The 24,144-nt window shown below is 42.4% G+C and overlaps 1 protein-coding gene across 2 annotated transcripts in view; it reads right to left on the bottom strand.

Annotated features, from left to right (window-relative positions):
- ADAM10 (ADAM metallopeptidase domain 10) overlaps positions 1–23,690 on the bottom strand; it is a 127,679-nt gene extending 103,989 nt beyond the window's left edge. Inside the window, exon 1 of one of the 2 annotated variants that reach the window (XM_073303751.1) lies at positions 23,418–23,690. Coding sequence is in view for 1 of the 2 variants with exons in the window: in XM_073303750.1 (XP_073159851.1) it covers positions 23,372–23,426 (55 nt within the window). In the remaining variant the exon portion in view is untranslated. Of the gene's footprint in view, positions 1–23,371 lie in introns of both variants that reach the window. The other variant, XM_073303750.1, reaches the window with a different exon arrangement.
- Positions 23,691–24,144: the final 454 nt, after the last annotated feature.

The raw sequence follows: 24,144 nt of genomic DNA, 5'->3' as shown, positions 1-24,144 counted from the left end.
ATTAAAAGCCTATTGTTTAACCACTTGACCAAGCAGTCCTGGATGCTAGAACACTGTATAAAAAGACCCTTGGGTCCTGCTCATCTCAGATCTGCTTAAGCTTCATGGGGGAAGTTTGAGTCATAAGACTGAGATCCCAGTTATGCTGGTACACCCTGAATATGATATTGGGACACTGGACTATAACCTATGAGCTATTTCTGAAAGAACACTTTGCAACCAGAAAGCTCACCATCTCTGCTACGAATCTGAACCTCAAAGAATTGAGCTCATGTCTGTATGTATATTGCTCTTTTAACCATGCTCTCTTTTGCTTTTTAATAAATTTTAGTTTAGTTAATAATAATTAGCTATAGTGTGTATTTGGGTAAGATCTGGAACATTCAATAACCTGGGAGGCAATGCATCTGATCCTTTGGGCTTGGTAGAACCTTTTCTTTTATATGATTAAATAAGATTCACAGGAATCTGCATCATATTTGACTTGGGTACCTGGATGTAATAAAGAAGCTGTTTTGTACTGGCTTGGTAAATTTAAGTATTGGAATATCCACCAGCTTTATGGGGACTGTCTGCCCCAATCTTTGCAGTTCACCCTAATTGAGTGACCACAGCTGGTCCCCACAGGGACCCCAGTCACACACACTTATACTTCAGTCAGCCTATTTGTGAAGTTGAACTAAAAAATAAATAAATCAATAATTCACTGAATGACAGCTGTATTTCAGATTAAACTTTTGGGTAAATAAATCACAAAATAAATACAAATTATTCAAGTAAAAATACTATTTTAATATAAATTGCCACATCAGACTATCCCTTGGAAAACATATTCAGTACTGAAATCAAAGATTTGCTTTGAGTAAAGGCCTGATGATGGTTTCTATCAAATCTAGTCTCTCTAAGATACTCCGTCAGACATCTTTAGTACGGTAGTGAAAGAAAACCCAAAACTGAAAGAGAACCACATTCTACATATCAGCCAGTCTCTAGAGCAGTGGCTGTCAACCTTTCCAGACTACTGAACCCCTTTCAAGAATCTGAATTGTCTTGTGTACCTCCAAGTTTCACCTCACTTAAAAACTTACAAAAATCAGACAAAAATACAAAAGGTGTCACAGCACACTATTACTGAAAAATTGCATACTTTCTCATTTTACCATATAATAATCAAATAAATTGGAATATAAATATTGTGCTTACATTTAAGCTTATAGTATACAGAGCAGCATAAATAATTGTTTATGAAATTTTAGTTGTACTGATTTCACTAGTGTTTTTTATGTAGCCTGTTGTAAAACTAGGCAAATATCTAGATGAGTTGATGTAGCCCTGGAAGACTTCTGAGTACCCCCAGGGGTACGCATACCCCTGGTTAAGAACCACTGCTCTAGAGTATGTTCCTATCAAATATTAACTCTCCTTGACCCAACATTTAGTCCAATCATGAGCATGATATGTGCTCACAAAGGACTTCAAGACTAGAAAATTTCTAGCTTGTATCTGGTCTTCTATTGTAGAGTGAAATTTGAACAGATTAAAAATATATCAGTGAAGAAAATCATGAACCTTCAATAATTTGAGACTTTCATCATGTAATGAATTTACAAGGAACCATTTGTACCTCAGGTAACAACGGTATGCTTACAAATAGAGATTAAGCACTTGTTTCCCCAAGCAAACTTCAGATGAGTGACCTTTTTTCCAAGAAAAACAAGACTGAGTTATTTAAGGTTCTTCTGAAAGAAAAATATTTAAAGAAATCAAATTTTAGATGCCACTAAACTGAAAGGACCATATTGTACTAGCCAACAACTGACATCAGATTTGATTTTCTGAGTAAATCAATGTTTTCAAATTTTTATCACTTTGCATTTATCACTGCTCTTAACAGTGGTATGATGATACTTCACTTTTAAAATAAGTGGTAATGAACAAAAAGGCAAGAAAGTTCACCTCTCTTCTGAATTTATGCTGATGTTAATATTTACTGGAAGTCTCCTTCACTAGTTACTACAAGATCAACAGAAGTGAAATCTGAGGACAACAAGGAGTCTCCTGGGCAAGTGATTTCCCTTCCGCAGAACCTAGGCTCTCTTAAAAAAAAACAAAAAACAAAACAAAACTTCTACAACTTAACAGTTCGAAAAACCTTTCAAATATCAACTGCAAGTAAACAAATAACGTACTGTTTTCCTCAGTCTTAAAACAAGACTCTCTCAGTGCCTCTGCTGATCAGAGTGTGAGCGAGCAAAAGTTACCAGTGTTAGTTTTCCTTGTTTATTTGTGACCATGTGGGGAGCAGTGAAAATAATTAGGTCAGTATCACTCTGTTACTGATTAGGAAAGTTATGAGCAAAGGCACACATTTGAGCCATTCACGGGGGAGCACACTTAATGGTGGCTGCTGGAGGGAGTAGAAAACAGCCTCTCTCACACCCCCAGCAGCAAAAAGAGAGGGAGAACAACTGACATCTAACTAGAGCAGCCCCCAAGGAACTGAGGTGAAGTAAAGGAGCAGAATTCCCACCCACTTTCATAACAGCCAAGAAGCTCTGGAATGAGTGAGCAACAAAGAATGCTCTTCTCTGTTCCAGCAGAGATAGGGGAAACTGCTTCATATTTATCAGATTTCAGACAATGTGAAAACTGGAACCCTGAAGTCAGGTCCTGGGACAGCCTCTTGTCAAAATTTTCAGCACCTCTTTTCCAGCAGATGGGGCAGGTGGGGGAGGGGAAGAAGATTGGTGTGTTCTTGGTATATTGCCCCTATTCTAGTCCATCTGTGACAGGTCTTTGTCTAACCTGTTCTTAAAAAACTCCAACAGATTCCACAACCTCTGTAGGTAATTTCTTCCAATGCTTACCTATCCTTACAGTTGGGAAGTCTTTCCTAATAACCTAAGTCTCTGTTGCTGCAATCATAGAATCATAATATCAGGGTTGGAAGAGACCTCAGGAGATCATCTAAACCAACCCCCTGCTCAGAGCAGGACCAATCCCCAACTAAATCACCCCAGCCAGGGCTTTGTCACGCCTGACCTTAAAAACCTCTAAGGAAAGAGATTCCACCACCTCCCTAGGTAACCCATTGCAGTGCTTCACCACCACTATTAAGTTTTTCTTAATCTCCAACCTAAACCTCCCCCACTGCAACTTGAGACCAATACTCCTCGTTCTGTCATCTGGTGCCACTGAAAACAGTCTAGATCCATCCTCTTTGGAATCCCCTTTCAGGTAGTTGAAAGCAGCTATCAAATCCCTCCTCATTCTTCTCTTCTGGAGACTAAATTATCCCAGCTCCCTCAGCCTCTCCTCATAAATCATGTGCTCCAGCCTCCTAATCATTTTTGTTGCCCTCCGCTGGACGTTTTCCAGTTTTTCCACATCCTTCTTGTACTGTGGGGCCCAAAACTGGACACAGTACTCAAGATGAGGCCTCACCAATGCCAAATAGAGGGGAATGATCACATCCCTGGATCTGCTGGCAATGCTCCTACTTATACAGCCCAAAATGCTGTTAGCCTTCTTGGCAACAAGGGCACACTGTTGACTCATCCAGCTTCCCATCCACTGTAACCCCTAGGTCCTTTTCTGCAGAACTGCTGCCTAGCCACTCGGTCCCTAGTCTGTAGCAATGCATGGGATGCTTCCATCCTAAGGGCAGGACTCTGCATTTGTCCTTGTTGAACCTCATCCGATTTCTTTTGGCCCAATCCTTTAATTTGTTTAGGTCCCTCTGTAACCTATCCCTACCCGCCAGCGTACCTACCACTCCTCCAAGTTTAGTGTCACCTGAAAACTTGCTGAGGGTGTAATCCACGCCATCCTCCAGATGGTTAATGAAAATATTGAACAAAACTGGCCCCAGGACTGACCCTTGGGGCACTCTGCTTGATACCAGCTGCCAACTAGATATTACAACCATTGATCACTACCCGTTGAGCCCGATGATCTAGCCAGATTTCTATCGACCTTATAGTCCATTCATCCAGCCCATACTTCTTTAACTTGCTGGCAAGAATACTGTGGGAGACCGTTATCAAAAGCTTTGCTAAAGTCAAGGAATAATACATTCACTGCTTTCCCCTCATCCACAGAGCCAGTTATCTCGTCACAGAAGGCAATTAGGTTAGTCAGGCATGACTTGCCCTTGGTGAATCTATGCTGACTGTTCCTGATCACTTTCCTCTCCTCTAAGTGCTTCAGAATTGATTGAGGACCTGCTCCATGATTTTTCCAGGGACTAAGGTAAGGCTGACTGGCCTGTAGTTCCTTGGATCCTCCTCCTTCCCTTTTTTAAAGATGGGCACTACATTAGCCTTTTTCCCCCCCATCATCTGGGACCTCCCCCAATCACCATGAGTTTTCAAAGATAATGGCCAATGGCTCTGCCATCACATCATCCAACTCCTTTAGCACCCTCGGATGCAGTTTATCCGGCCCCATGGACTTGTGCTCATCCAGCTTTTCTAAATAGTCCTGAACACTTCTTTCTCCATACAGGTCTAGTCACCTCCTCCCCATACTGCGCTGCCCAGTGCGGTAGTCTGGGAGCTGACCTTGTTTGTGAAGACAGAGGCAAAAAAAAGCATTGAGTACATCAGCTTTTTCCACATACTCTGTCACCATAACTTCTTGTGCTGTCCTCAGTGCATATGGAAAACAAATGGTCACCCTCCTTGTTATAAACAAACGTTTACACACTGAAAGATTTATGTGCCCTCTTAGTCTTCGCTTCTTTAGACTAAAAGAATTTTTTCAAATCTTTCCTCTCTGGTCATGTTTTCTAGTTCTTTAATCATTTTTGTTGCTCTCCTCTGGACTTTATTCAACTTGTCCACATCTTTCCCGAAGTGCGATCCCCAGAACTGGACAGTACTCCAGAAGCCTTATCAGTGCTGAATAGAGTGGAAGAATTACTTCTTGTCTCGCTTACAATACTGTAGCTCCAATGAGAGCCATCCAGAATGATGTTCGCTTTTTTGCGACAGTATTACATTATTGACTCATTTAATTTGTGATCCACCATAACCCCCAGATCCTTTTCTGCAGCATGCGGTGCTTAAAGTCCATCTCTGGCACAGTGGCTATTTTGTGATAAAATAGCAAGAATAATCAGCCTTAGGAGTTATAACTGTTGGTTCTGCTAGGCAGCACCACAGACTTTGCTAAACCCTCATCAGTTACTTCTGTATAGTGACCTATCAGGAACCAATATTGCTATTTCTCCCCACAAAAAGTAGACACTGAAAGGTTTTAGGTATTTTCACTGCAGTTACACATTCCCTTTTTTGCATTTCAGCAGTGTGTTCCTAGATAGGTTAGTTGTGGAAGGATCTTCTCTTGCTGTATTAGGAAACAGCCATTGCCACTTTAGAGGGGATCATGTTACCCTATTCCCATGAAAGGATGCAGCAGCACTATCTGTGGCATATGCCTTTTTATATGTAGCTTTCCTAGAATGGGTTTCAATCTTCGATTACTCTGTACCAAATAGAGCCCTGTGCAGATAGAAATCAGTATCCACTGAACCGTCGAGCCACAAGGACCAGAACATGGGACCAGTGCTCCCAGGAGCCAGAGCCCCATGCTGGCGGCTCCTCCAGTGCAAGTGTACCACCCCAAGCCCTGCCCCCAGCCCTGTCCTCCAGCGCAGCTGTACAGACCACAGACAGGAAACGCAGCCACACAGACAGGGCATGGAAGAGATGGGTGCTGTACAACAGCACGGGAGGAGCTGCGGGTACAGGGCACTGGCTCCTGAAAGCAGCGGCCCCACGTTCTGCTCCTTTCGCCACTGTGGTTCCAAGGAGAGCCCTATAGTTCAGCGGATACCCATTTCTATCCATGGATAAATGATCTGTATCTGCTAAGGGCTCTACAAATAAACATCAAGGCTTCACACTGCATAATGCTACCTTACATTTTCAGAAACACACAAAGTTAACATTAATATTACAATAGTACCCAAAGGGCTCAATCAGGATTGGACCCCCATTGTGACAGGTGTTACACCAACACAGGAAGATGCGGTCCCTGCACTGCAGAGTGTGCAGTCTAATTTAAGACAAGACACAGAAGGGAAGGAGAAAGACAAGAAGATTAATCATTGTAAGTACACATGGTTACACTAGTTGTGTGGGTGTTCTGCATTGTTTGGGAACCTAAAAAAAATAAAAATCAGTACTTCTGCTTATTTTTTCCCCAAAGACTTTGAAATGTTTGAGAGTTATGCTGAGGAATGCAAATGGCCACAAGCTAACAGTGGAAGCAGCACAATTGTCTAATGATTTTCCCCATTCAAAAAAATGTATCAGGTAACCCAAAATGTAGGACATAACTTGGCAGCCCGTAACTTCTCAAAGACAAAACAAAGAACAGTTACTTTCCTTACAGTAAGTGTGGTTCTTTCAGCTGTACTGTCTACAGATTCCACTCTGGCCCATGCACACCAGATCAGAATCTTTTTGAATAGCAGTGTCCACTGGAGCCCTGCCTGCGTCCTCGGTGCTCTTACCACCTGTGCTTATAGCCAAGGACATAAAGAATGGAGTAGGTTCAAGTGTCACTCAGTTCCCTCGCCAGTATGGAATCCCATCAGCTCAGGGCTCCAAATTAGCAGGGAAGGCAGTTGGGTCATGGAATCTGTGTGGACAAGACCTCTTGAAGAATCCGATGAAGTGAGCTGTAGTTCATGGAAGCTTATGCTCAAATAGATTTATTAGTCTCAAAGGTGCTACAAGTCCTCCTTTTCTTGAAGAATCAGTTACTGGAAGGCAAACATTCTTTGACCATACAGAGATTCCACATGTGGTGACTATCAAGTAGCTATTTAGTTGCTTGGACAGTGGTACAAAGAGTTCTATTTGAATAGCTATTGCAGGACAGCCTTACTAACACACTAACTAACTTACTAACCATCATCTGATCTGGAAGCCTGCACTATGGAATAGTGAGTTGTAGATCGAGCTCTGTGTAACTGCTCTATATATCCCATGTATAGGATTATTATCCAAACAAGCATCAGAGGATGCTCCAATATGATGAACTTTCTTCACTAATCAATAAAAAAAATCCTTGTATAGAAACCCACTTGAATAACCTCCAAGTGGATACAGGACAATCTTTAGTCATAGAAGCAAATGCCAAGGACATATTTTTAGGACCAAGCCTACCTAAATAAAAAAAGAGAACGCTCTCATTATGTCTAATGTGTGATGCTTCAATTCCCCTGTGTTAGAACGAAGCATGGGAAAGAAAACTGGGAGGTGAATGGACTGATTTGTATGGAATTCTGAAGCCACCAAGTGCAGGAACTTCAGGTGAGGTCTAAGGGTAACTGTCCTGGTAGAAAGACCATTTACAAGGGGCTGGAAGTGAGAGTTTAACTGCTCCTAAGCTGATGTAATGGTCACCAGAAATGCTGTTTTCATTGCTAGGTGGCAAAGGAACCAGATTGTCATGGGCTCAAAGACGGGAGAACACCATCAATCCAGTTAGTACTATAATAAGGTACCAGGAAGGAGGCGGCTCCCTAACCGGTAAAAAAAATCAAAGAAATCCTTTCAGAAATTTTATCATCACTTAAGGTGCCAAAATAGAGTGTGCTCTGGATAGGATGATGATCTGCAGCTATTACTGCTCGATAGACTTCGAGCTCATTGATAGTCCAGATTGCTTCAGGGATAGCAAACAGTCCAGTATTGCTGCAAATGAAGCGGTCAATGGCAAAAGTTGAGCTGCCCAGATAGGAAACCTTTCTATTTGGCCTTGTACATCTGTTTGAACAAAGATTTCCTGCTTTGAAGCAAAACATTTTGAACTCCTGGTTCAACAGTTTCTCCGTAAACTTCAGCCAGCCAGCATCCAGGCTGTCAGATGTAGTGCTGGGTCTGGATGCAGGATCTGGCCTCCATTCTAGGAGACTAGGAGCAGGCAGAACCACTTAGGAGAAAGTTGCTGTGGTCATAACAGAACAAAATGGGCTCAGGACCCAAAGAAGGGATGGTAGAAGCTAAGTCAACTATGTGGAATTTGAAACAACAGATGTCAAAGACCGAGGATGGGTCTCCAACCTCCTCTCTTTGGGATTAAGTAGTGGGAATGAAAACCTTTGTCCTTGAACTCTAAGGGCAATTTTTGCACTGCTCTCAGTTGTAAAAGGGAGTCTAACTCCTGCTTTAACAGTCTCATGAGAGGGGTCTCTGAAAAGGGACATGAGGAGTAATTAAAGAGTACTGTTTGGCTGTTTGCTATCCTCATTTGTAAGCTTGCAAATGGACAGACCTTCCAGCCTAAAAGGTATTGATTTTTAGGATCCTTATCAAGGGTGGACTCTGGGAGACCTTGCTGCTTTGCCTTCCCTTAGGCCGCTTGTACTGTCAGGGAGTCAAGTGCAGAAGGCTGGTAAGAGTACTTGAGCCTTTAGCTGGAACCTTATACCTCCAGTCAGCGCCCTTGCAGGTAGCTGGAATTGCCTTGGCAGGTTTGTGTAATCCCTGATTTATGTGAATACACAGCCTTCCTGATGCTGCTATATTAAGGATACACACGGATTTATGCTACTTCTTCTAAGGAAAAGGATGGCAGAAATACTGGATGTTACATTAGGTCTTGACAGACCTTGAACTCAAACAGAGGCTACAATGGAGGACTGAAGGCTTCTCTGGGGGAAGAAAAGGATATAGTAAGAGGTGCTAGGTACTCCAGCTCAGGCGAGTAATGATCATCCCCACTGTCCTTCTCTTGACCTAATAGCTGCAGATGAATTAGCTGAATTGGGAGTTTGGGAGTCTGAAACTGTCTACAGGTGAATGACATCTAACCCTCAATATAAATGAGGATGCTGACTTTCTGGAGCAGAGTTTTATACCCCAAGGGAACCAGTATGAGCATAGCTGATATGGATAATGTGGGGAAGGAGGCTTGGGGGAGACCAACTAAAGTTCTCCCTAGATCTCTTTTTAATACCCCGGGGGAGGGGGGGCCCCTCTGGATTTCCTCCCAGACTCCCACTGCAACACCCGCAGGGAAAACAGACTCTTCCCCTGCTCGTGTCCTCTGCTCTGCTGAGGAAGAGGAAAAAGTAAACTGTTTCTAGGGAAAAGACAGTCCTATCCGACACGCCTTGTTTAAGGCATGGAGATGCCCGTATCAATGAGACTCAGCTGGACACACATGGGAAACAAGAAGCTGGGAGTTTAGCAATAACTTCCCTTAAACATTTTCAGCCAATTGAAAGATACTGGTTCGATGCCAAGATATTGAAGCACAGACAGCTGGTGCTGAAGCATCAGCTGATAGAGAGGTGACCAACACTGGTACTGTAAGGGAAGCATTTGTTGTCGAGGTTCTGGGCACTGAACTCAGTACTGAGTGCAGCATGGTCCTTATAATCATAAGGAACTTTTGATGCTATCTTCCTCTTTGGTACCAAGCTACTAACACAGCCCCCTGATTATGGCTGTTGACAGAAGTAGTCTGAAGAAAGCTGTGGCTCATGTCTCCTGCATGGTGTTGGACAACCTACACCTAGCCCCTTCCCTGGAGTGGTGGTCTTTCCTGCCTCTCTGGGACATTGACAACAAAAGGGGTGACTAGTAGTAGCCCTCATGAGCCGTGACTCCACTCCAGACTCCATTAGCTGGAAGAGACTGACCTGTCTGCTGAGGATTCTCAGGTCTCCAAGCCCGTGGAGACTTGTATAGACTTCTCAAGTAGTAGAAGCTTGAGTCTTGCCTCCCTCAAGTTCCTTCTGTGTACACTTCAAAAAGGAACAATACATATAGCAACACTTTGGTACATTTTCCTCTGGGAAGCACATGAGGTACAGAGAGTGCCTATCATTAACAGGTCTACAATCAAGTCAAATGAGATACAGTTCTTAACCCTGGTTGCTTGGTGTCTACCATGTTTGAAGTACCCCTGCATGGGGGGAGGAGGGGAAACTTAGGCGAAAGGAAACTACAAAGTTTATTTGGGTGGCTAAGCCATAGGCAACAAAAACCTCATCAACTCTACTAACTACACTAACACTAATTATGACTATAACAACTTAAAATCTAGTTCACACAGTGGAAGGGATGAGGACTTCGCAAAGGTTTCCGTCTCTCTCACAGTTGGGCAGAAGGAACTGAGTAGTGGTTTAGACCGCTCCAAAGGCAAAGACACACACCTAAAAATAATCTAATTTTCCATGCATGGGGCACATGTGCACCAAGAATGGAATCTGTGGAGACAGACAATCACTAAAAGAATAACAGCAGATTGCTCTACATCAGGGCCAGAGGATAAGGTGTTCTCAATGTGGGAGTCTCCTCCTCTACAAGGTCACAACTTTCATTTAAAATTCCTTAAGCACAGAACTCAGTGTGTAAAATGAATATCCCTTGAAAATAAAGTTAGTAATACTGGATGGACCATTTATATCCACGCAAAGTACCGAGGAAAGCCAAATTACTCTATCCACCCTGTTTTAGAGAGGATGATTGGATGGATCAAGGGATTTTACATAAGTAAGGCTATGTTTTACTCATGGGTATTTTTAGTAAAAGTCATGGACAGGTCACAGGCAATGAACAAAAATTCACAGCCATGACCTGTCCGTGATTTTAACTAAAACTTGGGCCGGTGGCCCCTCGCAGGCACTGGTGCCCAGGTGCTGGGGGGGGGGGGGGGGGGATTGGTGGGTTTCCGCATGTTCCTGCAGCTCTGGCCAGGGGGGCTCTGCACACTGCTGCTCCCGCCACAAGCGCTGGCTCTGCAGGCGCAGCTCCCACTGTCCGGGAGGCGCTGCCAATGGGAGCTTTGGGGGCAGGGCCTGCAAGTGTGAAAAGCACATGGAGCCCCCCTGGCCTCTCCACCTAGGAGCTGCAGGGACATGCTGATGGGAGCACCCCCCCCCAGCCCCAAGCCCTCTCCACACCCAAACTGCTTCTGCTGGCTCAGGGGCTGCCCAAGTGGCTGCAAAAGTCATGGTGGTCACGGAAAGTCACGGAATCCATGACTTCCATGACAGACAACACTGCCTTAAACATAAGATATGACACATTGCTCTCCTGTGTCACAAATGTCGGTCCAAGACAGGTGAAAGCTTGCTAGCATTAATTACAGAGGTAGTGAAATATGGTAAAGTAGTAGCAGGGTAAGTACAAAGACTAGGCAGGAATACAGAGGGTAAGAGGAAGGGAAAAGTACTACAAATATTACCACCACATTGTTAAACTATGTTCAGTGTACATACATATGAACAACTTTCACCAAGTTTATAAACCCAAGTAACTGACATTTTTGTTAATCTTAATCCCCACACTCCCTATTTCCCTCAAAATGTTTTTACTTCAACCAATTTTCCGAGGTCTACATTTAGAATCTAACTGACTACAGAAAGTGACTAAGATAGAGGTATGGCACAAAGAGACAACAAACAACTCTCACAGAGAGGTGGGGGGTGACAAGGTAGCTTCAAGCCACCTTTGCACCCTCCTAATTCTGAGCTAGTCACGCATAACAGATATAACTGGGGACTAAGTTACAGTAGCTCAGCCACTGGTTACCTATGGGCATCATCAGTACAGCACTATATGCTACAGCTTCACTCTTTTCTCCCAGAATTTATGGGAGGAGAGGACATCTGTGGCTGTCTTCCTCACTTCCCAGGCTGGGAGAATTCCTCCCTGGACAGATCCAGATTTTAGAGCTCCTTTTCGTCACACTAGCCCTTTTACCTGGCTTGCGGGGATGAAAAATCTCACCCATTGTGTTTATCCATCTGTAAAGCTCTTGACAGAGAATATATTATGCTATATCATGGCTGTTTGGTGGCCTATGAAAAACGAGTTATTACCCAGTCTGTTCCTAATAAATAACCTTGCCACACCACACAGTTACCATCACTGACCGCTCTGGAATCAATCCCAGCAGAGGGGTTAGAGTAGTCCTAGAAGTAGTCCTTTCATATCACGATTGATATGGCAGGGTGGTCTGAAGTTTGCACAGCTGTCTGTGGTACAGTAGAGCCACAGAATTATGAACACCTCAGGAATGGAGATGGTTTGTAATATTCGTAACTCTGAACAAAATGTTATGGTTCTTTCAAAAGTTTACAACTGAACATTGACTTAATACAGCGCTGAAACCTTACTATGCAGAAGAAAAATGCTACTTTAACCATCTTAATGTAAATGAAACAAGCACAGAAACAGTTTCCTTACCTTGTAAATTTTTTTTAAACCTTTGATTTTATTTTTTTTTAGTAGTTTATGTTTAACACAGTACTGTACTGTATTTGCTTTTTTTTTGGTTTCTGCTGCTGCCTGATTGTGAATTTCTGGTTCCAAATGAGGTGTGTGGTTGACCAGTCACTTCATAACTCTTGTGTTTATAACTCTGAGGTTCTACTGTACTTTTTTTGTACCTATACCACATCTCTCGCCAGTATTATCTGCCACCTTTCAAGAACACTAAACTTACCTTTTAAGAATGCATAAGTGAATAAAGCGGGAAGTATGCCAGATGTTTGAGGAGAAATTAAATGTGAAAACACCCCCCCTTGCGATTTTTTGGGTGAAGTGTTTTATGTGGAAAATTATGTGATAAGATTATGTTCAGATATTACAACTGTTAGCCCAAATAATTTCACTGAAACAATGCAAAATGTCATATATGCAGGTGTGACTGCAGCTGAAAAAATGAAGCATTGTGCACCCACATATTTAGATTAAAAATCTGGCCTCTATCTTCCACTAAAAATTACAGTTATACTAATAACACTGTTCTCTCCTACTTCAAACAGTGGCACTCACATCAGTAATTTGTCTGTGATACACCATATGTGCCCACAACAATAATTAGCGATGACTAGGACTGCAGATTTGTCACGGTATTTTTTAATAAAAAAAACCTGATCACAGCAAATTTAGTAAAAGTCACAGGATAAATGTAGATTTACTGTGACTGCTTCCTGAATTGATAAAAAAATGCCCTCCTCGCCCTCCTGAGGGGGAACGAACCATCTTCCACCCTTGGCATAACCCTAATCCCTACCCAGTGTGGAGGCAAGGCCTGGGGCAGGAGCTGAAGAGCTAGCCCAATATGTGGAGTTGGTGCCCTGCTCTAGGCATTGTGAACACGTGTTGCACAATCCAAACAGAGTGGCAGGCTGGCCAAACCTGAGCAGCTCTGTGACCTGGTATATCAGGTCACAACACAAAGAGCAGAGAGCAAAGCCCAGGCTCAGGCCCAGGCCCAGGCCCAGGCCCACTTGATAAGAGATGTTGCTGCAAGATGAGTCACAGACACAAAAAGGCAACAGACAAAGAGGAAAAATCTCGCTATATATGACTTTTTTCACGGCATGATAAGCTTGCAGCCCAAATGATGACCCAAATCTGTGGAATTTCTAAAGTTATTTCATACCTCAATGTTATATAGAGTTAAAGACATGAGTCAAGAAGTTAAACGAATATCACTGAACAGTTTACTATAGATTTCAGACTCTAATAAACAACATTTATAGCTGGTCTGATCAGATTTGTATAACATCAGCACACAATTTCATAGTTCACAAGTCTAAATGGCAAAGTTCCTCACCATTTTAAGGAAGACGTTGTAAATCACTGTTGTGAATAAAATACAATCTCTCAGCTGCAAAGCACACAATAATCCTCATTATAATCTACTGAACTCAAAACTATATTGAGGACTACACATTGCTTGATAGTAAGACAAGTCTTACTTTGAAGTCAGTAGCTCAAACCCAATCCAAAAAAGCCAAAAGTCATTACAAAATCTGATGTATGATTGACAGGCTATTTGAAACTGGTTAATGGTCTCAGCCTAGTTCCTACAGGACAGCTGTCCACATTGCAAGAGTCATCATTGATTGGCAGCTTTATAAATGTCAGCATAGGGAGTGAACTACTCATCACTGGAGAGAGAGAGAGTGACTCTCACCAGCTGAAGACAGAGGTACATTAGAGAAGACTTGCAAAAAAACATTTCATGAACATTTACCAGTCCAGTTATAAAACTTATTTGCTCATGTGAAGATAAGATTTAACCTTCCATCAAGGTGAAAGATTGAACAGAATTTTACAGAGCTGCATTAAGAGGGAAGCTTGCATTGCTGGTCCTTTTTTTCAAGCTAAAAAGAGAACTTCTGTATTCAGCAGGGTCATGCTGCTTTTTCCAGTAGAAAAGATAAGAAATCTCTTAAAGGGACACAAACATTTCTTTTTAGCTTCTACTGTTACAGTTAAAGTTTAAGGATATGTCTATACAGAGTTGGCATGTAGAAAACTGAGGGTATGTCGGAATAAGGTCGAATTTATAGAAGTCTTTTTTTAGAAATCGGTTTTATATATTCGAGTGTGTGTGTCCCCACAGAAAATGCTCTAAGTGCATTAACTCGGCGGAGTGCTTCCACAGTACCGAGGCTAGAGTCGACTTCCGGAGCGTTACACTGTGGGTAGCTATCCCACAGTTCCCGCAGTCTCCGCTGCCCATTGGAATTCTGGGTTGAGATCCCAATGCCTGATGGGGCTAAAACATTGTCACGGGTGGTTTTGGGTACATATCGTCAGGCCCCCCTTCCCTCCCTCCCTCCGTGAAAGCAAGGGCAGACAATCGTTTTGCGCCTTTTTTCCTGAATTACCTGTGCAGAGGCCACACCACGGCAAGCATGGAGCCTGCTCAGGTAACCGTCACCCTATGTCTCCTGGGTGCTGGCAGATGCAGTACGGTATTGCTACACAGTAGCAGCAACCCATTGCCTTCTGGCAGCAGACGGTGCAATACGACTGGTAGCCGTCCTCGTCGTGTCCGAGGTGCTCCTGGCCACGTCGGCTGGGAGCGCCTGGGCAGACATGGGCGCAGGGACTAAATTTGGAGTGACTTGACCAGGTCATTCTCTTTAGTCCTGCAGTCAGTCCTATTGAATCGTCTTATGGTGAGCAGGCAGGGGATACGGATTGCTAGCAGTCGTACTGTACCATCTTCTGCCGGGCAGGCAAGAGATGAGGATGGCTAGCAGTGTTACTGTACCATCTTCTGCCGAGCAGCCATGAGATGTGGATGGCATGCAGCCCTTCTGCACCGTCTGCTGCCAGCCAAAGATGTAAAAGATAGATGGAGTGGATCAAAACAAGAAATAGACCAGATTTGTTCTGTATTCATTTGCTTCCCCCCCTCCCCTGTCTAGGGGACTCATTCCTCTAGGTCACACTGCAGTCACTCACAGAGAAGGTGCAGCGAGGTAAATCTAGCCATGTATCAATCAGAGGCCAGGCTAACCTCTTTGTTCCAATAAGAACAATAAACTTAGGTGCACCATTTCTTATTGGAACCCTCCGTGAAGTCCTGCCTGAAATACTCCTTGATGTAAAGCCACCCCCTTTGTTGATTTTAGCTCCCTGAAGCCAACCCTGTAAGCCGTGTCCTCAGTCGCCCCTCCCTGCGTCAGAGCAATGGCAAACAATCGTGCATCTGAGTTGAGAGTGCTGTCCAGGGCGGTCACAATGGAGCACTCTGGGATAGCTCCCGGAGGCCAATACCATCGAATTGTGTCCACAGTACCCCAAATTCGAGCCAGCAAGGCCAATTTAAGCGCTAATCCACTTGTCAGGGGTGGAGTAAGGAAATCGATTTTAAGAGCCCTTTAAGTCGAAATAAAGGGCTTCATCGTGTGGACGGGTGCAGGTTTACATCGATTTAATGCTGCTAAATTTGACCTAAAGTCCTAGTGTAGACCAGGGCTTTGATATAAATCTACAGTGCTCTAACATGCCATAGTCTAACTGGCCATGTGGACCCCGTTCACTTAAAGTTCCATATACATTTTCCAGGAGCACTGTAGATTTACACCACATCGCACCTTGGATTACTGAGAGAGTAGCAGCCGTGTTAGTCTGTATCCGCAAAAAGAAAAGGAGTACTTGTGGCACCTTAGAGACTAACCAATTTATTTCAGCATAAGCTTTTGTGAGCCATTCATCCGATGAAGTGAGCTGTGGCTCATGAAAATTTATGCTCAAATAAATGTGTTAGTCTCTAAGGTGCCACAAGTCCTCCTTTTCTTTTTTTGAAAGAGAAAAAGTATACTTTCAGTGTGTTTACTTTATACTTAATGTGCTATCAAATGTAGTTTCATTGTTTCGCTCTGTGTACGTGTGTGTGTGCGCGCCCTTCATATAGACACAGGAAAAAAAACCAAAAAATAGGAAAGTGTGATTTTAAGTTCACAAGAATTGGCAGAGGGACACTGACAGATATAGTACCTGAAACTACCTTTAACTATTTGAAACAGATTAGAGATTTCAAGTTGATAGCATTCCCTCACAAAAACAAACTTTTAGATAAACCTTTGTGAAAAATGATTTCATATATTATATACCCATATAAGTTTGCATCATACTAGGATTCTGAATGCATTTTAAGACACTCTGCAGCTTCTGCACCCAACTTACTGTTAACAAGTATTCCGAAAAAATACAGCGCATAAATATTTGCAAAGACCCCCACTCAGTTATATGCACTGGAAGTCACGCAGTAAAATTAAAACGGACATTAGGAAATAAATTAACAAATGTAAGATACACCATAAATACTAGAACTTTAATTTTAAAGGGACACCAACCAAAAAAAATCATATCTATTTAAATTATTTTATGTAATAGTTTAAAAAAAGTACAATTTTCTTCCTCTGAGTTTGGTGCTTAGTAAGTTTCCTCAGAGCTAATTTCCCTTATTTGTGGGGTTTTTTTTACACAACAGGAAAGAAAAACAAAAGAATGTGTTTTAAACAAAAAATGGCAATAAAAAGCAAGGGTACCTCAAGTTACTAAGACTTTTAAAAAGAAAACTGAAAAAAGAATTTCAAAATGGCAGTGTTCTTTTATCACTGAAATTTAAAGACGATCCAAATTTGGTAGTACTACAGATGAAGAAGGTCACACATGAACCTACATCAAATTTTTTAGCTTAGCTAGATTTAGAAACTGCTTGAATTCCATCATGTACCTCACTGCTGAGTTAACTCAGGTGCTCACTCAGGTGTTGCTCCTAAATCCCCTCTCCCCATCACACACAAAACCCTCTCACATGAGGTTGGTGGTGCTTTAAATCCTAGCTGTCCGGCTTGGGGTATAGATTAAAGCTCAAGTGCCACTTCTGTTTGGGCTGGTAACACACCCGCTCTGTGGTGAGGATGCAGATTAAATCTCTTAAAACGCTAATAATCCTCCAAGGTATTGCCACAATTCCCTCCATGTGCCCACAAGGACAGACAAGTTCTCTCACAATTCACTGGAGAAGAATCAGAGCAGCTCAGCTTACCAGAGCACAAAGAACCACAGAATATACCCCCAGAAGTCCTAGTGACATGAGTGAACACAGCACTTGTAAGGATATAGCAACTCAGGTATAGCTTTGCAGTATGGCTCACAATTGGACACGGCCAACCCAGATCCTCAAACCCACGTGCCAATCACACAGGTTAACTTTTGAGGCCAAAAGTTCTCCCAGGCCCATTTCCTATCCCACACTTTTCTATCCCTCAACTAGAAGACCATGGACTATATTCACCTTCTTTGAAGACTGGAAGCAACTCATTTTGGAACCAGGGTGGATAAAAATCAATGATTTAATAAAAAAAAATTTTAAAAAAGCATTTTATGAAAAAAATCAATCTAAAGATAAGGATATATTATAGCTCAAAGCTATCTCATCATGGAATAGGGATTATAAATTATAATTCTATGAGACAATATATTCATGTAATGTTTAAGAAAAGTTTTGTAAATGAGTTTCAATAGTTCATGGATTAGGGATCCAATCTCATCGGGTTCCAGGGGCTTCTGTATAGATTTAGGTTTCCATCTACCCAATGGGATTCAGCGCTCAGTCTAGAAGATACCATCAGAGAGGCTTAGTTTTGCAGTTCTCAAACTGTGGATTTGTGTCTCCAGAGATAACATGCTTGTTAACAGCAAAAATGTTTTAAAATAAATAAATAAAATATAGAGTTGAGAAATAACAGACCTCAACCCTATTGTCCCTCTGCAAATTTGTGTACACAGAGTCAATCCCTTACCTCTCTCTAAAAGTGCAAAGTTTCAAGGAGTTCAATGAATAGAAGATTGCTGGGTGTGGAATAGATCTGGACAAGAAGTAGTCTGGAGATAAATGTGAGAAGGGAGGGACAGGCAGTAGAAACAAAAGTGAAACTGTTCTGAGCAGCATATTCCAGAAGTCTTCAGGTCTTTCTAAGCGTAGCCTTCATTGATTGGAGATCTACCATACCATTCTCTCACTAGAAGGGAAAACCTATAATAGCAGCAGGCCCAGTTTGGGAGAGACCCAGTTTGGGAATAAGAACCATTCAAGAAATATATGTTTGCTGATGATGTTTTAAAGAAAGTCACACCAGTGAACTGGTAGAAGTCACTTCAGCACTTGGATTCAGAGACTGTTGAAGCAATAATCTCACTTTTAACAGCATTCACTTCTTCTGCTGGTTTAGAAAGAATATTTTCTTCCTTTGTACTAATTCATGACAAATTGAGAAATCGTTTGGGACCTGAAAAAGCAGGAAAGCTTGTTTTTCTTTTCCAGATTATGAACGAACAGGAAAATGAAGGTGAAGACGACTGAGTTAGCTGCAGAAGCCAATGTTTTAAGTTTCTCATGTTGACCCAGCTTACACAATTGATTTAATATTTGGGGGTTTTTTTTAATTGCATATAACTATTTTAGTTAAAAACAATTTTAACAAAAACAAACCTGATTTTAAAAAATGTGAATGTTTAAATTCAAAAATTCATATGCTTGTTTTGTTAAAATATTATATGTTTGCTGTTCAAGAAAAAAAATCCAGAATATATAACATTGTTGTTTTAGTTAAATAAAACAATTTAAATGTCTGTCTGGCGATATTCTCCTCCTAATACTGCATGGCAAGACAATCCTCCAAAATTAATGATTAACCTGTCGAATTGGAGATAGCTGCTTCAATTACCTTTGGTAAATGAAATAACCAAACCATCATTCATTTTCTGATATAGCTGTAAAACTAATCTGAAAAGTTTTCAAAATAAATCACTTAAAAATATATATAGTGTGTACCTCCTAAAAATGAAACCTACTTCTATCTGTGAGTTGTGAAGAATATGTATTAATGTTATAACAACCAACAAGAATGCACTTTTATGTAGAAATCTATGATTAAATCGAACCTTCCTGACTCGTGATTTAAATCAAATCCACCCTGTTTGGAACTCATTAACATCATTTAATAGTTGCATCCTGCTTCCTCATAGAAAACTGGTATGCGTAGTGTGTGCTAAATGTTGTCAAGAACACACACACACACGCATCACTGCCTTGCTTGTGGATGCAATAGTAGTGTAAGTCACTGAATAGCCCCTAAACCAAATGCCTCCACAGTGCTCAATTTAACTTTTCGAACTGTACATTAAAAATTCTTATAAGCAATAAGAGTAGTTGTAGCTGTGTCAGTCTCAGGGTATTAAAGAGACAAGGTGGGTGAGGTAACAGACCAGAAGAGCTCTGTGTGGCTCAAAAGTGTTTCTCTCACCAACAGAAGTTGTTACAAGGTGTGTGATGTAATATCTTTTATTGTATTTCTTATAGACAATAACTAATTTCAGGATTCTAGTTTCTAACTTTTAAGTTAAGACTTATCTTTTAAAAATTCTTAACAGCTTTAGGTGCATGAAGCTAGCAAGTTTGCATCTCTCTAAAACAGATCTCCAAATGATTCCACTTCTTCCAACTGTGAAAAATGGATGTATATGCTAATTACTGTAACCCTGTAACTGTAGAGCTGGATCACTTTTTTCTGAATGCTACATTTACTTAGCTTCAACATAATTTGCTAACAGAAAGTGGTCTAACTTCAAGACAGGCTTTTCCCTAAACTCTTTAATCATAGACAACGCCACTTATATGACAGTAGAGTTTCTCCTATATAGGTAAGTATTCCGCTTCCCTAAGAGGTGGTACCTATGTTGACAGGAGAAGCCTCCCATTAACATAGTGCTATCTACACGAGGAGTTAGGTTGATATAACTGCACTGCTCAGGAGTGTGGATAACCCCTAAGCGACGTTATATTGACATAAGTTTGTATAGGCCCTGATCCTTAAACATTTATGTATATATGTTTGTAGGAATTGGTTCTGAATGTTATTAATAAATGTATTAATGATTACAAAAGATCACAATAAGGACATTTCAATAATCATTTTGTCCTAGAACAATTTATTAAGTGACAGTACTTTTTAGAAGTGGAACCCAATGAAAACCGGTTGTCACTGGAACCTGAGCATGTATAGAGTTTAAGTGGTTTTCTAAACAAACTTTGTATCAAGCAGGCTGGAGCCATTCAACTCAAGGTGATTTGTCAGATGACTTAAAAAAAAAAAATATTCATTCAAATCAAGTTAAGGCTTTGTAAAAACTGATTTGAAAATTTGTGTTACTATGACAGTTTTAGATTACAATTTATAATTAAACTATAAATGTTGCTCCTTTTGATGCCAGTACTGATAGATGTATTTGAATTTTACAGAACTGTTATGAGCAAAAAACCATATTACATTCAGAATTAAGGACCTAATCTTGCTAACACTTAAACAGGTACATTCATTTCAATGCATCAAGGTGAATGTATTTTACTGAAAGCTTCTTTTAGTGGCATAAAACCATTGTCACTTCAAAACAAAATCGCATAAGTTATTTAGACATTGAACATATTAACAAAACTATGAACTGTTAATGTGTACGTCAACATTTTAAGAACCATTTAAGCACTCTGAGGGTGGTATTTTCAAAAGCACCTATGTGACTGAAGAGCATAAATCTTAATGACTTTGAACTGTAAACACTGATGGAGGACCACTGCCTGGTTGAAGTTATTTCAGCTTTCTTGACTTGTGTAAGTTCATTATATTGGAAGGTAGTATTGGTTGGAAATAGAGTGCTGGCAATTTGTTTCTCAATTTTGTATGAGTTTGTGCTGCTTTTACAGTTATGTTTATAAGATTAGAGACGTGTCTTTTCCCTCTATACGTTAACATTTTAAATGTGAAGTTTTAGTTAAAAAAAAAATCTGTAAAATCTGGGGCTATAAACTGCAAAAATAACTACAGCACATCCACTGCAAAATGAAAAGTAAATAAAACATGTAAATAAAAATTAAATAAAAATAATTTGATTTTTTAAAAATATTTGTCTACATCGCTGTAAAACACATATTTAGATTCCAATTAAAGACAGACTTCTATGCCTCCAACATATAATGCGAAACTGAGAATGATACCTGATCCATGTTGCATGCATCATTTGGGGGGTGGGGGGCGGAAATGGATACCAACAGCAATCCCAATATGTTACTATCTCTGCTGAGGATTATGTTTACACACAAAAACATAGGTTTGATACATTTCCCAAATCTATCTATCTATATATATATAAATAAATAAAAATAGAACCCCATTCCTCTTTCATTAGCTAATCCGAATATGAATTTCCGAAGTAAAACTGACAGATCTGGACCTAAAACTGGCATCCTGTGAATTTGCTTTTGTACATTCTAAGTTTACTCTCAGTGTACTTAAAGCATTATTTTATTGCTTAAAATAAGCAGACCACCACAAGAACGTGGTGATTTTAAGAACAGAGGATGAACTAACTCAAATGCTCCCATTGTCAGAGCAATTTAATCAATTTATATAAAGCGTTGAGGAAAAATCCTTGAATAGTACTCCAATATATTTTAAAACAAGAACGTTATGTCCTAATATTTGCAAAATTACAAGAACATCAGTACCAAAACTTGGTCCATATTCTGACCTATATAAATACTAGATACTGCAGGATTAGTGTGTGTTTTGACAACATAAACTGGATTGCTTTCTCTGCTCTATCTTAGAAGTATTTTTCTGTTGGCTTTGCCTAAAAACTGTGTTCTGAAGTCTTCATGTAGCTACTTCAAAATTGTTTTATTACAATTCATCCAAAATGACATCTTTTGCACAATCCCATTAATACTGAAATGTACAGAAACAGAGCTCAAACAGAATAAGTGACAAGTAAAAGTCCCTTATCAACGACTCTATCCATCCCTCTATCAACTGCTCCACCTATGCTGCCATTAACCCTTCCATTTCCAGAGTCATCCGCCCTCCCCCCCCCGCAAAAACACCTCCCCTAATAGCTTCCTAATCCCAAAGTGCATTTCTCGGTTAGGAAGCCACTATAAAAATAGTGTCAAAAGCAACAGCGCTTCTTCCAAGGTTATGGTTCCCTGGCCTGGGACAGAGTTAAGCCCCTAGCTGTAACTACAGTTCCATTCCAGGAAATCCCAGCTTTTATATTCTATTTCCACAGCAGATAAGGCAGCTCTAACTTCTTTCACTAACCATACTTCCGCCTTTAAAAACTCAAGTGACCTCAAAAACTGGGAAATTATTACATAGAAACTGGAGCTTTAAGAAGTGTTAACAAAAGGCTAAATCATCTTCCCAGACCTTTAAAACACAATAGCTTTCAACTTTCAACCACTCTACTTTCTCTTGAAGATGTTCTTCCTTGGGGAGAGGGAGAATGTTCCAGCCAGTTTACATCTTTTATGTGCCTGAAAGTGGTTTGGTGAGGTTTACTGTATGCCTTGTTGAGGGCGAAAGACAATTCACCAGGCAACAACCACCCCCATGCTCTGCTGTTTGTTCGCCTTGTTCTCTCTCAAACACAGACCATCTTACCGCTCCCGTCACACAACGGGAGGGGGAGGAAGATTTAGAGAGAACAACAGGGAACGAGCTTGGGCAACCACAGATCCTGAGGCCATAAAGAAAGTCCCAGAGGACGAGGGGAAGGGAAGTGAGACCCAGCCTAGGAACCATGGGGCAGAAAACAAATCCCAGCGGAGAGATTTTTCGGGGGAGGAAGAGGAAGAATTCAGCTCAGTGACCTGCGGGGAGAAGAATCACCGAGTGGTGCGGGGATTGGACCCAGCCCAGCAACGGGGGGGGGGGGGGGGGCGACAAGAGCCCGTACAGGAAGGTCTGGATCCGGCCCAGCAATCTGGCGGTGGAGGGAAAGAGAAGCGCCCACGGATCTAACCCAGGCCTGACATGCGGGTAACTCAGGGGGAGATCCCCGAGAAGCGGGGCCCAGATCCGCTCCAAAGACGGGAGCCAGCAACTGGAAGAGGCCCCGAGCTCCCTTCGAGGCTATAAATGGGGGAGACGCGGAGCGCCCCCCCCCGCGGCCTCGAGCGGTCCCCTCACTCGCCCCCAACAAGGGGTGGCAGAGACACCGCCCGGTGCCAGGCCCCGTCCAGTCCCTACCTCCGGCTCCGGCCGCCCAAGAGCAGAACAGGATTATCGCCCCCACCAGCACCATCTTCGCCTGGCCCAGGCCCCGCCGCCGCTTCCTCCTAACCGCAGCGCATCCGCTCCGGCCAGGGACTGGGATCGGGAGGGGCACCGAGGCGCTTCCCTTCGTTTCGCCGCCGCACAGGCAGACGCTTCCGCCCGATCCTCCAACCCTCGACTCTGCGACTCGTTCCGCCTCAGCGCCCGCCCGGCAGCGCGCCCCTCTCCTGGAGCCACAGCCACCCTACCTCCGCCGTCCGCCCGCCCCCCGCGCGACGCCCGCACCAGGGAGGGGCGGGGCTCGGGGGCACGCCCACAGCGCGCGATCGGCCACGCCACACCCCGCCCCCCCGCTCAGACCCGCCTCCTCCCACGTGGTACAGGGAGCCCCCGAGCCAGACCCAAGCGTCGGGGCGTTGCTGGAAAATAGTGTGCCTGCTGTCTTAAAGGGGCAGCGTCCCCGTCCCCCACGTTTCATTGTTCGGGCAGAGGCGCTGGCGTGCGGCGTGCACGCGCAGCAGCGTGCACGAGCAGCACACTGTGAAGACCACCGCTGCACCGACAAAGGGGCCGTGCAAGGTGCAAACTGCAAGCAGACGCCTACTCCCCCTTGCCCAACAATACAGCCTCCCTCTCCCAGTACGCGCTTCCCCTACGTTCAGCAGGAGCTGTCCGGAGCAGAGCTCCTGTAAATATTTTCAAATCCCCCAGAGGTTTTATAGCGCGGGGGTGGGGGTCCGGGAAAT

The sequence above is a fragment of the Lepidochelys kempii genome, chromosome 10 (genome assembly GCF_965140265.1).
Source record: "Lepidochelys kempii isolate rLepKem1 chromosome 10, rLepKem1.hap2, whole genome shotgun sequence".
Lineage (NCBI taxonomy): Eukaryota > Metazoa > Chordata > Testudines > Cheloniidae > Lepidochelys > Lepidochelys kempii.
This window is presented reverse-complemented; position numbering and strand designations above follow the sequence as displayed.